The 14,408-nt window shown below is 44.9% G+C and overlaps 1 protein-coding gene across 1 annotated transcript in view; it reads right to left on the bottom strand.

Annotated features, from left to right (window-relative positions):
• LOC115141851 (zinc finger and BTB domain-containing protein 16-A-like) overlaps positions 1-14,089 on the bottom strand; it is a 30,688-nt gene extending 16,599 nt beyond the window's left edge. The window contains exons 1-4 of the mRNA XM_029681117.2: positions 13,967-14,089; positions 10,765-12,050; positions 7,449-7,549; positions 4,675-4,761 (exon numbers count right to left, since the gene is read on the bottom strand). Of these exons, the coding sequence (XP_029536977.1) occupies positions 4,675-4,761; positions 7,449-7,549; positions 10,765-11,954 (1,378 nt within the window). The 5' untranslated portion in view covers positions 11,955-12,050; positions 13,967-14,089. The remainder of the gene's footprint in view (positions 1-4,674; positions 4,762-7,448; positions 7,550-10,764; positions 12,051-13,966) is intronic.
• Between the last annotated feature and the right edge of the window lie 319 nt (positions 14,090-14,408).

The following is a 14,408-nucleotide window of genomic DNA, read 5'->3' on the forward strand; positions in this document are numbered from 1 at the left end:
TCCAGTAGGCATGCCACTGCTCCCACTGCCCCCTGCTTTCTCACCCTTAACCAGACAAAGGGACTGGGATTTGGTCTTCTGACCTCTTGACCCTAGGTCCTCAATGCGGTAAACACCATGTAATCAATGGTATTCCTCAAAGGCTGGATGGCTGACTGAGCTTTGTGCATCTATTGAGTCACACAGGGGAGGGGCCTTGCAGACATTCCACAGAGAAAGATGACTTAACTTCAGTATAGTTTCTCTCAGTAAACTTTAGACAGACAGTGTATACAGAACTAAACTCATTCCAGAGTGCCTATGTTCCAATTAAAAGAGGTTCCAAGAAACAAGACATTTCATAAAAATATTCTAGCCAGGAAGTTCAGCCTGATAGTTTAATTAAACATCAACCGTTTATCAGATCAGACATCAGATCAGAACGTGACATGGGAGCATTTACATAACAGCCTGTCAATAGTCCAACTAAGGCAGGGAACACAGAGGAAGTGGCTCAACAGACAAAAACATGTCTCTAGGCAACCAGATTGGATCATGGCCCTCCTTGGGGTGAAGTGTTCAAACTAATCCCTCCATTCACAAATAAGCAAAGCCTGTTCCTTTTCTAAAGACGAACAAAAGTTTCCCCACACTGTGAATCTCACAGTAACCCCACCGCAAATTGAACAAGGGATTGCATAATGTTTATACAGATCTCTGTAATGTTAACCGTCTTTAGGTTTAGTTCACCATAGATCTCCATCTAATCTCATTGGTCTGTGTTAACAGCACGTTTCTGTGCAGGTCTCACCATAACTACACTACAAAGCAACCATGGACTGCTCCTTTCAACCAGTATACAGTTAAAGAGCTGTTTTGCTCAACCTACACAGTGGCTCTGGGAAATACTGAGCTATGAAGCTAAAGAGTTTAAACTAATTTTCTAAAGATCGTTGAAAGAGTTGAAAGTACTATGTCACACTCTTTAAAGAGCTTATTGGGTTAAGTCAGATTCACTGAAAGGAGCTATGACTGATTGGCTCAACATCAAGGCGCTATGAGTAAAACTCCTAATATGGCTCACCTCAGTATGTTCACTCACTAGCCGCCCCTGTGACCCAGTTACACATATACACTATGTACATTACATTGAGCAATGAGCACCAGACCGTATATGACCCAATGCCTTCCCTATGGGTAAAAGATTTTGAAAATACGTATTTTTGGTTGAAAAGACATTGAAAAGACTGTGAAAAGACATAGGACATATGTCTTTCAACCAATTTTGCACACTGGGTTCAGACTGCATCCCTGTAGACTATATGTTATGATAAGTCTAGAGACAGACAGTAACCATACAGAACCTCAGATGATCCCAGGTAGGCCAGCCACTGATCAGCAGACCGCTAATCTACCAGAGTGAAGAACAGCCAGCTCAATAATTAATGCAACAAGAGATACGTTGCTCGTGTTTAACCACCCTTCCGTCTTCCATGGCCCGTTTCATTGAGGTCACCTGCTGTCTCCAATCTGGATGTTTAGCATATTTTGCCAATAGCATTCACTATGAAGTACATGAAGACAGAGTAGAAGCCTACAGGGCCTGAATGACTGGACTAGCACTAGGCAGTGTGTACTTTGTAGCTAGAGGCCAGCAAAATAGACTGGGGTGTAAGTAGAGTACAGTATGACTCAGTACTTGAAGATCTGTACCAATGATTAGCTATTTATAAGTGGAATGGTGGTATACATTTCAACCGATTGCATATTCATTATTGTGAATGCAGCTTGCACAATAATTATTGCGCAATTAGATGAGGTCTATTTCATTGAGAAGTGGCTATGCTATGCACTTAGGCAGTATTGAATGTACAAGAAAGTGTGATGGAGTAGGATGTGTTCTCTGTATAATAGGGGTTATGTGTACTGTGGACATTCAGTACAGGAAGTGTTTATGTGTAGGATAAGGGCAGCTGTTTGTAAGAACACACAAAGACAGCACTCTTAGGGCCTTCTCCTGCAGGCAAGGTGGCAGAATGGTTAGCCACTATGTTCTGCACCATGTCCAGTCCATTACTACGCTCTATGATTTGCTTACATTTTCCAAAACTGTTCAAACAAGATGATACCACAGAGAACCTAGCTAACATGGTCTAATGAAATAAGGTCATTGTTGCTTGAGAGTTTGAGACAGTTCCATTATTTTATTTTGGGCACTCACAAGTAGGTCAGAGGCAAAGCAGACGGCAACTGTGACAGTGAGGGCTGTGACGGAGATGGAGTAAACAGCACCACATGATGTTGTTTTCCTGGGAGTCCTGGCATCCAATGCCACCAACCCTTCCAACCAATGGCCTCAGGAACTCCCCCCTAACCAGCCCCTTAATGCCAACCCACAGCCACTCACCTCTGACATTCACATTGCCAAAACACACTCTCACTCACTGGAAATAAGCTAGGCTCTGCAGTGCAGTCCCTATAGCGTGATTGATATGAGAGCCAACCAGGTCTTTGTCAGGTAGGGGTGTTTTCCTTCTTGAGGAGAATAGATCAGTAAACTAAAGGGCTATGGCTGCTACGGTCTGACCTGTGATAATGTCTGCTTGGCTTCCTGGCATACTGTCACATGTATTTTTGATTTGATTTGATTTAACTAGGCAAGTTAAGAACAAATTCTTATTTACAATGACGGCCTGCCCCGGCCTAACCCAGATGACGCTGGGTCGTCCCTATGGGACTCCCAATGACGGCCTGCCCCGGCCTAACCCAGATGACGCTGGGTCGTCCCTATGGGACTCCCAATGACGGCCTGCCCCGGCCTAACCCAGATGATGCTGGGTCGTCCCTATGGGGCTCCCAATGACGGCCTGCCCCGGCCTAACCCAGATGACGCTGGGTCGTCCCTATGGGACTCCCAATGACGGCCTGCCCCGGCCTAACCCAGATGGCGCTGGGTCGTCCCTATGGGACTCCCAATGACGGCCTGCCCCGGCCTAACCCAGATGACGCTGGGTCGTCACTATGGGACTCCCAATCACGGCCTGCCCCGGCCTAACCCAGATGGCGCTGGGTCGTCCCTATGGGACTCCCAATCACGGCCGGATGTGATACAGCTTGGACATGGCGATATACAAAGCCATGGTAACTCATTCAGCCAGTGATCTCCTACGTGTTGAAGGTATAATCAAAAGAGGATCATAGCGCACTTAAAGTTTGATTTGGTGCGTTAAACCAGTGAATCCTTCTTCAGTGTTTAAGTTACACACTGAAGAAGGCAAATAAGCAGAAACGTCTGTTTATGCTATCCTGATGCAGTAAGAATATATATTGTTTTAAAGAAATTAGCTTTATGTGACATCTTTTTGAGTGCAGAAGACCTGTCACACTTTTTCGCTTGTGTTGAAAGTATAAGAACATACAGTGAAGGCATATTCTAAAAGAGAATGTGTACAGTAGCTGAATTCCCTAAAACCACCAAACAGCTCCAAAAGAATCATACCATTCTGGTCAGAGCACAAAGTGTACAAAGTGGCAGTAAGAGGGTCATTTATCACACTAGACCAAGTTGAGATCATGACAAAATGAGTGTGTAATGCCATCCTGTACCCTGCACTAGATACGCTGCCAAGCCGATAACTGACCCCTGGATGTTTACAACCTGAAGGAGAGGAGGTAGAAACTTTAGGCATCGTTAACACCCCTCCATGTCCACAGGCATGAACTATTCATATTGTGTGTGGCACCTGGAGTTACAGTTACATGCCAATGCTTCAAAGCGGGTTATCAGCTTTCTCTGACAGTAGCAGAAAAGGTGTGGATTCTGACACTCATTGTGGATCGACTGTAGGGTTTGTCTAAGATGACTAAAGGTAGAGTTTAATTTAGATACTGTAATGACTGGGATTCAGGCACTGGGAGAGGGTCTGAATATTTGGAAGGAAGACAAACATAGGCAGTTTTTCTTTCAACCTCATTTGTGTAACTTCGGTAGGAGATACCCAGTCACCTGATTAGAGGAGTGTCTCGCTAATTAAAACAATTGGGTTTCAGAATAGTTCCCAGGAACTGATGTCCATTATCTTCTGAGCTAGAGAGGATAAATGGAATCTATCACCATGTGATCATTCCCAAACAAAATGTGTTGATCCAAGTTGTTGACGTGAGTCAGAGCCATAGAGTAACAACCCTCTGGGCTCATCACGCACATAGCCTAGATGCATGGCATATCTATGACACTGTCATGCACTTGCAGTGTGGCCTAGGCGTGCCTGGCGTGTCAGGCTTGCCAGCACCGTGGTAAATAGGCATGCACCCACATGGGACACCAGGAGATATTAGTTGGTGATATCTGAGAGGGCCTTCCTGTCCTCGCTAGCCGCTGATAAATTATGGAGCAACATGACAGGAACAGTTTAACCCTGCCGGCACAATAACAAGGATGTTAATCACCATAGTCATACGTTTATTAAACACTTTTTTGAATAAGCAGCAAGACAGACAGAATACATTACATATGCAGAACCTCAAACGGTGTCTTGTCAATTGTAGCCTGCTTGTTTAAGGGTAGTGAATGAGTGTTTGTGAGTCATTGGGTACCTGTACGTTTTCAACCGTGAGCTATGTTTGTCTGTGTGTGTGTCTGTGTCTGTCAGACAGTACCTGTGTGCGTGTGTCTGTGTGTCTGTCGTACAGTACCTGTGTGTGTCTGTCTGTGGGCCTCCAGAGCGTCTTCAGCAGAGAATGTAGCTCCACACTGATCACACACCAGGGCCTCAGCTCCAGCTGCAGGGGGACATCTCAGTCATGTGTCATCATCAAACACTCAACATATGGTATACATTCTTTTGTGAGATGTAAACATTCATGTATACAGTATGAGAAAACAATCAGCAATTTCTACAAAATAATTATGATCATGCTGTAGAGGGTGCAACTGAATTTGATGGATGGGATTCATGGTTATGGCAACCAATGAGCATCTGAATCTCAGATGGCTATAAAAGCTCCACTTTTACTTCCGAATCAAACCACATTTTTAAAAGGTGAGAAAGCTGTTGGATTAAAACCCATTTCAAACCTTGAGCCAATGCAATGCTCTATTTAAAGGTCACTAAGTAACCATCCTCTTCTGTATACACTTTGGTTGTTTACAGTTACATTATGAGTCACACAGAGTAAAAAAGACCAGAACCCATTGGAAAAAACACAACTCTGGCCAAACAATGGCACCAGACAGTGTTCCATGGCCTCTCTATTTCACAGTGAGGAGCTGAGCTGAAGAGTTGTATTTACCCTGTTATCAGGCTCTGAACAGTGCACAGCCTGTCTGCCTGAGTTGACACAGAAGGACTGGGTGTTCTGTGCACAGCAGACAATCTGAGCCTGCGGCACATGCCTTTATCAAAAACACTCCCTAGCCATCTCCCTCAGTAAAACACAGCACCCTGCTCACCTTTGGAATGCCCTTGTCTTTTCCTATGAAGAGATCAGAGAAGACAAGGGCACTGACACCACTCAGCTATAGGAGATGCCAGTTGCTCTGACAAGTGGCGATTCTGTACACACACACACACACACACACACACACACACACACACACACACACACACACACACACACACACACACACACACACACACACACACACACACACACACACACACACACACACACACACACACACACACTCTCCCAGCTGTTTGGATGTGGGCTGGCTAGTGGTGAAATGTAAATCGGTTTCAGATCCATACTGGCCCAGGGCTCTTTCACTGATCTATTTTCTGCTCAGCTGGCTTTAAATGAAGTTAAAATGACTAATTAAAACGCCCACAAGCTTTGGAAACTGGGAGCGCTACAGCCTAAATGTAGTCCTCTTTCAACTCTCCCCACCTCCCTGTACAGCTGCACTAGTCCCAGTGCTGTAGCTCGCTACAACCACCTCATCCGCAGATTTCACCTCATTTCAGATATTTGACATTTATCTTGGAAACAAAACATTTCAGCACACTATGTAGCCTTTTCCTAGATGTAGGTAGGTGATGTACTGCAGTGCTGTCCTTGGCTGAGAGAAGCATTTTAAGGACAGTACATTATATGTTGCGTGTGTGTGTGTGTGTTGTGTTCTGTGACAGTGTGTCCAGTGTGTTGTGTTCTGTGACAGTGTGTCCAGTGTGTTATATTGGGAGATTGCGCGTGATTAGGGAGGAAGAGAATATAGTGCATTGTCTTGTACCGTCAAAGGCATGGAGTGTGCTCTCATCCATAAACCATCAAACTGTCTCCAGACGCGGCTGCAATAGTCCTCCATCAAAACACTTTGTCTGGCATACCAAAATACGAGCCAGCATCGAGCTGAATACCAAATCAGCCCATTAGAGCTGTGGCGCACTAGCTCCTTAGCAACCAACAGAGGGTCTAAAGGCTGCTATGGGCTATACGGCAACACACAATGACAATGAAATAAGATCAAACTCTTTCTTTTTGTACAATACAGAGGCTATATATTTTGTTCATGAATACAAATTAGATGAAAGAAGGTTTCAGAAATCTATTTGTAATGAAAGATCAAAGTGTCTAAATGATGTGTAACAGGCCTATATTACACACACACTATAGCCAGTATGTCTCATCAGGTCATACCGATGCAGACAGGATGAGTAAAGGAGAGTAGCCGTTTGCCAACTAGCAGAATACTTACTGTATGTCGTGACCTTATGCAACTATCATTCAGATCATAGAGTTCCAAACATGGATTCAAATGTGTCTACTGTGAGAGATCAGGTAGTTTATGAACACAGTTTGGAGAAAGGGAACCTGTCATCTGTCAGCCATCTGTCATCTCCTATCACTTTTACAGGGATCAGAGGAGAGGAAAGATAGATCAGAAGAGAGGAAAGCCAGGGTATAGCAGCATTGTTTCTATTCTTCCTTACATCAGAGTGGAGTTTCTGTTTATATTTTTGTTTCATTTTTAAGCCCTCTCTCCGCCTACTCTCCTCCCCTTCTCCTGCTCTATTTTGGATAAAGTGGCTGGGAGAGCAGTCAGGTCTGATTAAGTCGGCGTTTGGGTACAGTGTGTTCCTGGACACACATCTGCGAGCGAGCCATCACACACGCTTCGGAGCACTGGCAGAACACCCAGGCCTGCCGGCAGCTGATGATGTCATCACTCAGAGGGACAGCGCTGGCGAGGAGCCAGACAGACTCTCCGAAAACACACACACGCACACAGATTCACAGAGAGAAGACAAAAGAGAAGACAGAGACACTGAAGATCTGACACATGCAGAGACAGTCTCAGACTGAGACAGATAGGAGACAGACAATAAGGGGAATACTCTTTCCTATGGATCCTTTAAGATATATATACGTGTGACATAATGAAGAGGTACATGTGAAAACAGTACAGCTCTATCAGGGGTTTTCTGAATGGAATTGACTCTGTTATTATCATCATATGACAGTGTTACCTGAGTGAGAGAGCATGTGCATCCTGAGACGTACACTGTCTATGAAGCGTTTGCCACAGAACTCACAGCCGTGTCCCTTCTCGCCTCCACTGTGCAGCTTCCTGTGGGGACAGAGACAAAAGGACTGTGATGAGCCAATGACTGAGCCAATGACTGAGGTCTCAAAAATAGCAGACAATAGCAAAAATGTTTTTGTGCATTTTCTGAAGGGTTTTCAAAAGGCAGCAACATCATTGTCCTTGTACAGAACAGCATGTTTAATTCCATCCTGAAAGTATCCCTCTCTGTGTACTGCTGCATCATTAGAGTAAAGAGGTCTCTAAGAGTCGTGAGTCACACAGTATCACACTGTACGAATACAAAAGGAGAACGGGATAATTATAGAAAGCACAATACAAATAAACGTGCTTACACCCACGTACACATACAGACAGACAGAAGCACAGACACCCACATACACATAGACACAGACACCCACGTACACATACAGACAGACAGAAGCACAGACACCCACATACACATAGACACAGACACCCACGTACACATACAGACAGACAGAAGCACAGACACCCACATACACATAGACACAGACACCCACGTACACATACAGACAGACAGAAGCACAGACACCCACATACACATAGACACAGACACCCACGTACACATACAGACAGACAGAAGCACAGACACCCACATACACATAGACACAGACACCCACATACACATACAGACAGACAGAAGCCCAGGCACCCACATACACATAGACACAGTCACCCACGTACACATACAGACAGACAGAAGCACAGGCACCCACATACACATAGACACAGACACCCACATACACATAGACACAGACAGAAGCACAGACACCCACATACACATAGACACAGACACCCACATACAGACAGACAGAAGCACAGACACCCACATACACATAGACACCCACGTACACATACAGACAGACAGAAGCACAGGCACCCACATACACATAGACACAGACACCCACATACACATAGACACAGACAGACAGAAGCACAGACACCCACATACACATAGACATAGACACAGACACCCACGTACACATACAGACACAGACAGAAGCACAGACACCCACGTACACACACAGACACAGACAGAAACACAGACACACACGTACACATACAGACACAGACAGAAGCACAGACACCCACGTACACACACAGACACAGACAGAAACACAGACACACACGTACGCATGGAAATCAAGACACACTCCTCTCGTAACTAGTACAAAAATTTAAAAAACTGACTTGCCACTTTGCCTGCAGCAAACCCCATGATATCATATCACACACATCCACCCATGCGAGGCATCATCTGCATGGTTATCCTCATATCCCCCTCTGCAGTACAATGGTCAGACAGCAGTCCTATAGACAGTTCTAAATAGACCACAGTCAAATAATAGATGATCTAATACATAGTACCAATAAAATATTAGGTCAACAAAACTCTTCAATTAAATCAAGAACACCCGTTACATCAAAATAGAATAGAAAAGAAGAGGATTTAACAGAAAACTGGGGAAGTGATCCACTATAAACCAGACACCTCATACGATTCCCAGTTTTCTCCTTTAGATAATTAACTTAATCAAAGCTGAAGTTAAAGTTCTGAGAAGGTGTGCTATGCCCTAACGAACTTCTCTCTCCCTGTTCTCTCCACAAATGTCAATGTGACTAAAGTGGATGATGCTCAGTGACCCGTCTCCTGACATGGACTAGTTTCATTACAACACCAGCAGTCACCCGAAGGACTGACTCCTCCAACCTTCAAACCTCTGCCTATCTCCATGACTGAGCATTGGCTAGCTAATACCCTGCTGGATGTTCTGTCATCAGGCTCTTTCAAACACTGGAGTGGCACAGGCCTGAAATGTCAACCATCTGCGTGGGAGGAGAAAGGGTAGAAGTTGGTGCTCTGACACCGATGATGGCTCGGTTGATTGATTTAGCAATGGTACCTGAGGACCGGTCTGAAGCTGTTGTAATGTCATGAGTAGCACTGCTCACAAGCTAAAGCTGAGCTGGTGTAGCACATGTCATCAACAGAGTTATGGGAAAGGTGACTCATGAGTTCACAATAATCCTACAAGTTATAAACCCACCAACCTCTAGTCTAAACCCACCAACCTCTAGTCGACCTCTAGTCTAAACCCACCAACCTCTAGTGTAAACCCACCAACCTCTAGTGTAAACCCACCAACCTCTAGTCTACATCTAGTCTAAACCCAACAATCTCTAGTCTAAACCCACCAACCTCTAGTCTAAACTCACCAACCTCTAGTCGATCTCTAGTCTAAACCCACCAACCTCTAGTCTAAACCCACCAACCTCTAGTCTAAACCCACCAACCTCTAGTCTAAACCCACCAACCTCTAGTCTAAACCCACCAACCTCTAGTCTAAACTCACCAACCTCTAGTCGATCTCTAGTCTAAACCCACCAACCTCTAGTCGACCTCTAGTCTAAACCCACCAACCCCTAGTCTAAACCCACCAATCTCTAGTCTAAACCCACCAAGTCATGAGGCAGCAGTATAACTGTCAACCAGTGGCTTCTGTCTTCCCATGCTAAGAAGCCTGCTGATCCCTATAGAGGCAGGCTACTCTCCCTCCTCACTAATGCAAAGGAATGCATACCAAATGCACTCAGAGACAGTTTTAAGTATGAGTCATATCTAATTCAAAATAATCATACAGAATTGTGGAATTTAGAAACTTAGTAAACAGCTTCATTATGCCACACCATGTATGCTAAGTGGCTAACAAAGACCTATTTCATACCTCTCATGAAGTCCCTCTATTCAAGCACAAGAGCAGGTGTCTTTTTTAAACAAATTAAGATATTCAATATCGTTGCTCCCAGGTCTTTCCTTTGAAGTCTTTTACCGTGTTAAAAGTTAATGAAGACAAAAAAAGAAAAACAATCGCCAACCTTTAAATTAGAAGTTGTTTACTACAATGTTTCTCTTCATGCACACTAACAAAACATTTAACCATTTAGCATGAAGACTCCAGACTCACCACACACATACACACTCCAAATCCCTCTCTCGGTCTCTCACAGTCCTCCTAGTGTATGGCGACCAGATAGAGCACTTTGTAGGTGAAGGGGTGACACAATCTAATTGCATTCCACATTCAACTACATTTACTTGCCGGCGCTCTCTGACAAAATACTTCCTTCAATGATACCTTGAGATCCATAATACCTAAAGACACCCTGGAGATATAACAGTGAGTTGAGTATGCAGTCTGCAGTAATCTGTACTCTACCTGTGTTGCTCCATGGCCTCTCTGTTATGCAGCTGGAGACCACAGTCCCCACAGCTCTGACTCTGGCCCTCCCGCCTCATCCCTGCTGCAAACTGGCCCAGCCTGCTGAGGATCTCCCTGTGGAGCAGGCCTTGGGGCAGCAGTCCCCCGTAGGCCCTCAGGTCCAGGGACATGGCCAGGGAAGGGGCCACCGACATGGGCATAGGCAACCCCACCTCCCCTATGTGATTGGAGGGCATGGAGGAGTAGAGGGAGGCCAGGTGTTTCTCAGCCAGCCCAGGGAAACTGTCCAGAGGAGAGTTGTTCCCCACTATGCCCCCCTCCTCTTGGCCCGAGTGCTGCTCTCTAGCCGAGGTGATGACACTGCCTCTTTGGGGGGTCCCCGGGCCCTCATCTCTGGGCTGGTCCGATTCAAAGCCTCCCTCCCCTCTGCTGGAGGACCGGCCCTCGTAGCTATTGACTTCATCCACCTGCATGTTATTGTCCTCTGTCTTTATCCTCTTAGTCAGAGGCAGGGAGGGGTGCTGTGCTCCATTGAGGCAGTACTGTAGTGGAGACTGACCCAGGCCCTCCAGACTAAGCCCTCCAACTTGTGTGGGACTAGCTACAGGGAGCCCCATAGGTAGTCCCCCTGGCATAGAGGGACTCCTGTCAGTCATGTGGTACAGTGCCAGGTGGTGCAGTGCGGTGGGGTTGATACCACCCTCCTGCATGGAATGCTTCTTGGAGATTAGCATGTTCCTCCAGTGCCTTGCCCTGCCATGTTCGCTCTCTCCAGACCCGTGGTTCCTCCCACTCAGACTCAGGTGGTCCTGCTTCTCCTCTGACTGGATGGTCTCCAGGACCTTGAGGCACTGCTCCTCCAGGTACTCGATCTCCAGGATCTCAGCGGCGTACAGCAGGTCATCCAGGTCCTCGGCCGTGGCCTGCAGGGAGGCCGTGTAGGCGTACTCCAGGATCTGCTGGAAGGTCTTGGGGGAGAGGAAGTCGAGGGCGTAGCGCAGGCTGCTGCGGTGGAACAAGATCTCAAACATCTTGCTGGTGCAGGCCAGGACGGTGCGGTGGGCCGGGAACTCCTGGCCATCCACCGTGATGATGACGTCACACAGCGTTCCCGACAGACGCATATGATTGGCCCTGTGCAGGAGCGTGGCGGGGAGGGTGGGGTTGTGGAGCTGGAGAACACCCATCTTAGTCAGATGATCCGTACAGCCTCGGACCCTCTCTGAGCCCACGCATGAGGTGTGTTCTATCCCACCTGCTTTCCCTTCAGTGTGTCTATAAGTCTAAAGGGAGATACAGAAGAAACCACATTAAATATTAAAATCTCAGATCATGGCAATGACAGTACAATTAATAGTGAATAAGAATGGTCTGGTTGATTGCCATGTTTAAAAAAAGATGTCTTATGTCAATATATTGCATGTTCAACAATTGCAGAGGGAAAGAAAAGTAATAATATTTTAGCATTGGCTGGCCAAATGTCAGGCACTGAGTTGAAATGTTGATATTGTATGGTAATGTGTCACTATAAGGAAATACTCGGGAAGGAAACACAGGAGAATTATAGATTCCCTAAATCCAGGAGTGCACCATGAGGTCTGTTTGATTCTAGTCACGCACTGTATATGTCTATACACTGCATTCGGAAAGTTTCCAGACCCCTTGATTTTTTCCATATTTTGTTACGTTACATACTCATTCTAAAATGGATTAAATTGTCCCCCCCCCCCATCAATATACACACAATACCCCATAACGGCAAAGCAAAAACAGTTTTTAATACATTTCGACACAATCCTGTCTTTGACCTCATATGGCCTGGTTTTTACTCTGACATGCACTGTCAACTGTGGGACCTCATATAGACAGGTGTTTGCCTTTCCAAATCATGTCCAGTCCATCGAATTTACCTCAGGTGGACTCCAATCAAGTTGTAGAAACATCTCAAGGATGATCAATGCAAACAGAATGCACCTGAGCTCAATTTCGATTATCATAGCAAAGGGTCTGAATACATATGCAAACAAGATATTTATGTTTTTTATTTTTAATATATTTGCAAAATTTTCAAAATACCTGTTTTCGCTTTGTCATTATGGGTTATTGTGTTTAGATTGATGAGGATGAAACAAAACAAAAAATCCATTGTAGAATAAGGCTGTAACGTAACAAAATGTGATACAAAGTCAAGGGGTCTGAATACTTTCTGAATGCACTCTATGTCATAGGCTGCAAGTGGACAGAGCCATACACTATCACATGTGCTGTAAATGCATTAGTACACACGCACTTTAACTGTATTACTGCAACAGGTAACACACGGATGCATGTACTTTTATGTCTATACTGTCTATAAACTGAGCCACTCGCTGATATGGGCGCATATGGATTGCGTAAACGATTATAGATGGGCTCCTGAATAATAGAACCTAAAAAGTAACTACTATCAAACCACGATTACATTTGAATCAAATGTTAGATTTAGAAAGGTGAAAAATACCGTTCACAATCACACACATTTGGAGCGCTTTTTTAATGTTTGTAGGGATGGCCACTCCTCAACCAATATAGCCTATATAGCCTACGATCATAAAGATACATGCTACGATAAATAGTTCCATGATTATTTGTTATATTTTCTGACCTTCAGTGACCACTGACCCATATACACTTAATGGATAATGCTGACACTCAGCCTGGGTAGTTCCGCAACAGAGCGCATCAGGTGCTAACTATGCTCTGATGGAATCACGAATTCCTACCCCAAAACACCAACATGTACATTTATCTGGTCACTAACGCTCTAAACATGAAATAATTCAATATGGCCATAGTGTTAAACTGTAGGGGAGCAACACATAGCCTGGGCGCACAGCACGGCTTAGTCACGTCTCTCTCTCTGTCTGATCGTATGGCGGGCATACTAAGCAGTCAAGTTTTTAAATCCGTTACAGTAACTGCGGGCAAACTTTAGCCCCAATAACGTTTTAGGAAACGCGACTATGTATATAAAAACAAACACAAATGGATTGCCATTTAGTGAATATGTCAATTAATAATTCAGCATTGTCCATAAATTGGTAACATGGTGAAGAATAGCGATTTCAGAAAGTATTTTCGATTCACCTGTGCAACGGCAGTATTACTGCAATAGAGAACATTGAAAGACAACTATTTTGCTATCATTCATTCCCCTTACCTTAGCGGCCTGTTACGTCCTCACTCAGCCGATTGCGTTATCATTCAGGCAACATCATGGTAAGGCATTTCACAGAACCCGCTCCAAACTCATCCCCACTCCAAGTAGGCAAATTGTCACCCAGGCGACGTCACAGCTTTGAATGATTGTCCTCTGTTCCCGGTTCTATCAAGGCTGGAAAGAGAGACATCTACAGGGCAGCAGTCCTCACGACCTGATTTTTGGGCAGGGTGAATGAAAGTCAGTTGTCTTTGGATCCAGATGCAATTGAAAACAACTAGTTAAATTAACCATTATTCATCACTTACTGGCTCATTACAATTATATTAGTCACTCAAGTCTTGACAGAGGAGCAAAAGGAGTCACTAACTCAGGGAATCCAGCAACACCAACTCATTATCATACCCTATTACAATCTATAACTTTCCTATCTCTTCACGTA

The sequence above is a fragment of the Oncorhynchus nerka genome, unplaced genomic scaffold (assembly GCF_034236695.1).
Source record: "Oncorhynchus nerka isolate Pitt River unplaced genomic scaffold, Oner_Uvic_2.0 unplaced_scaffold_17___fragment_2___debris, whole genome shotgun sequence".
Taxonomy (NCBI): Eukaryota; Metazoa; Chordata; class Actinopteri; order Salmoniformes; family Salmonidae; genus Oncorhynchus; species Oncorhynchus nerka.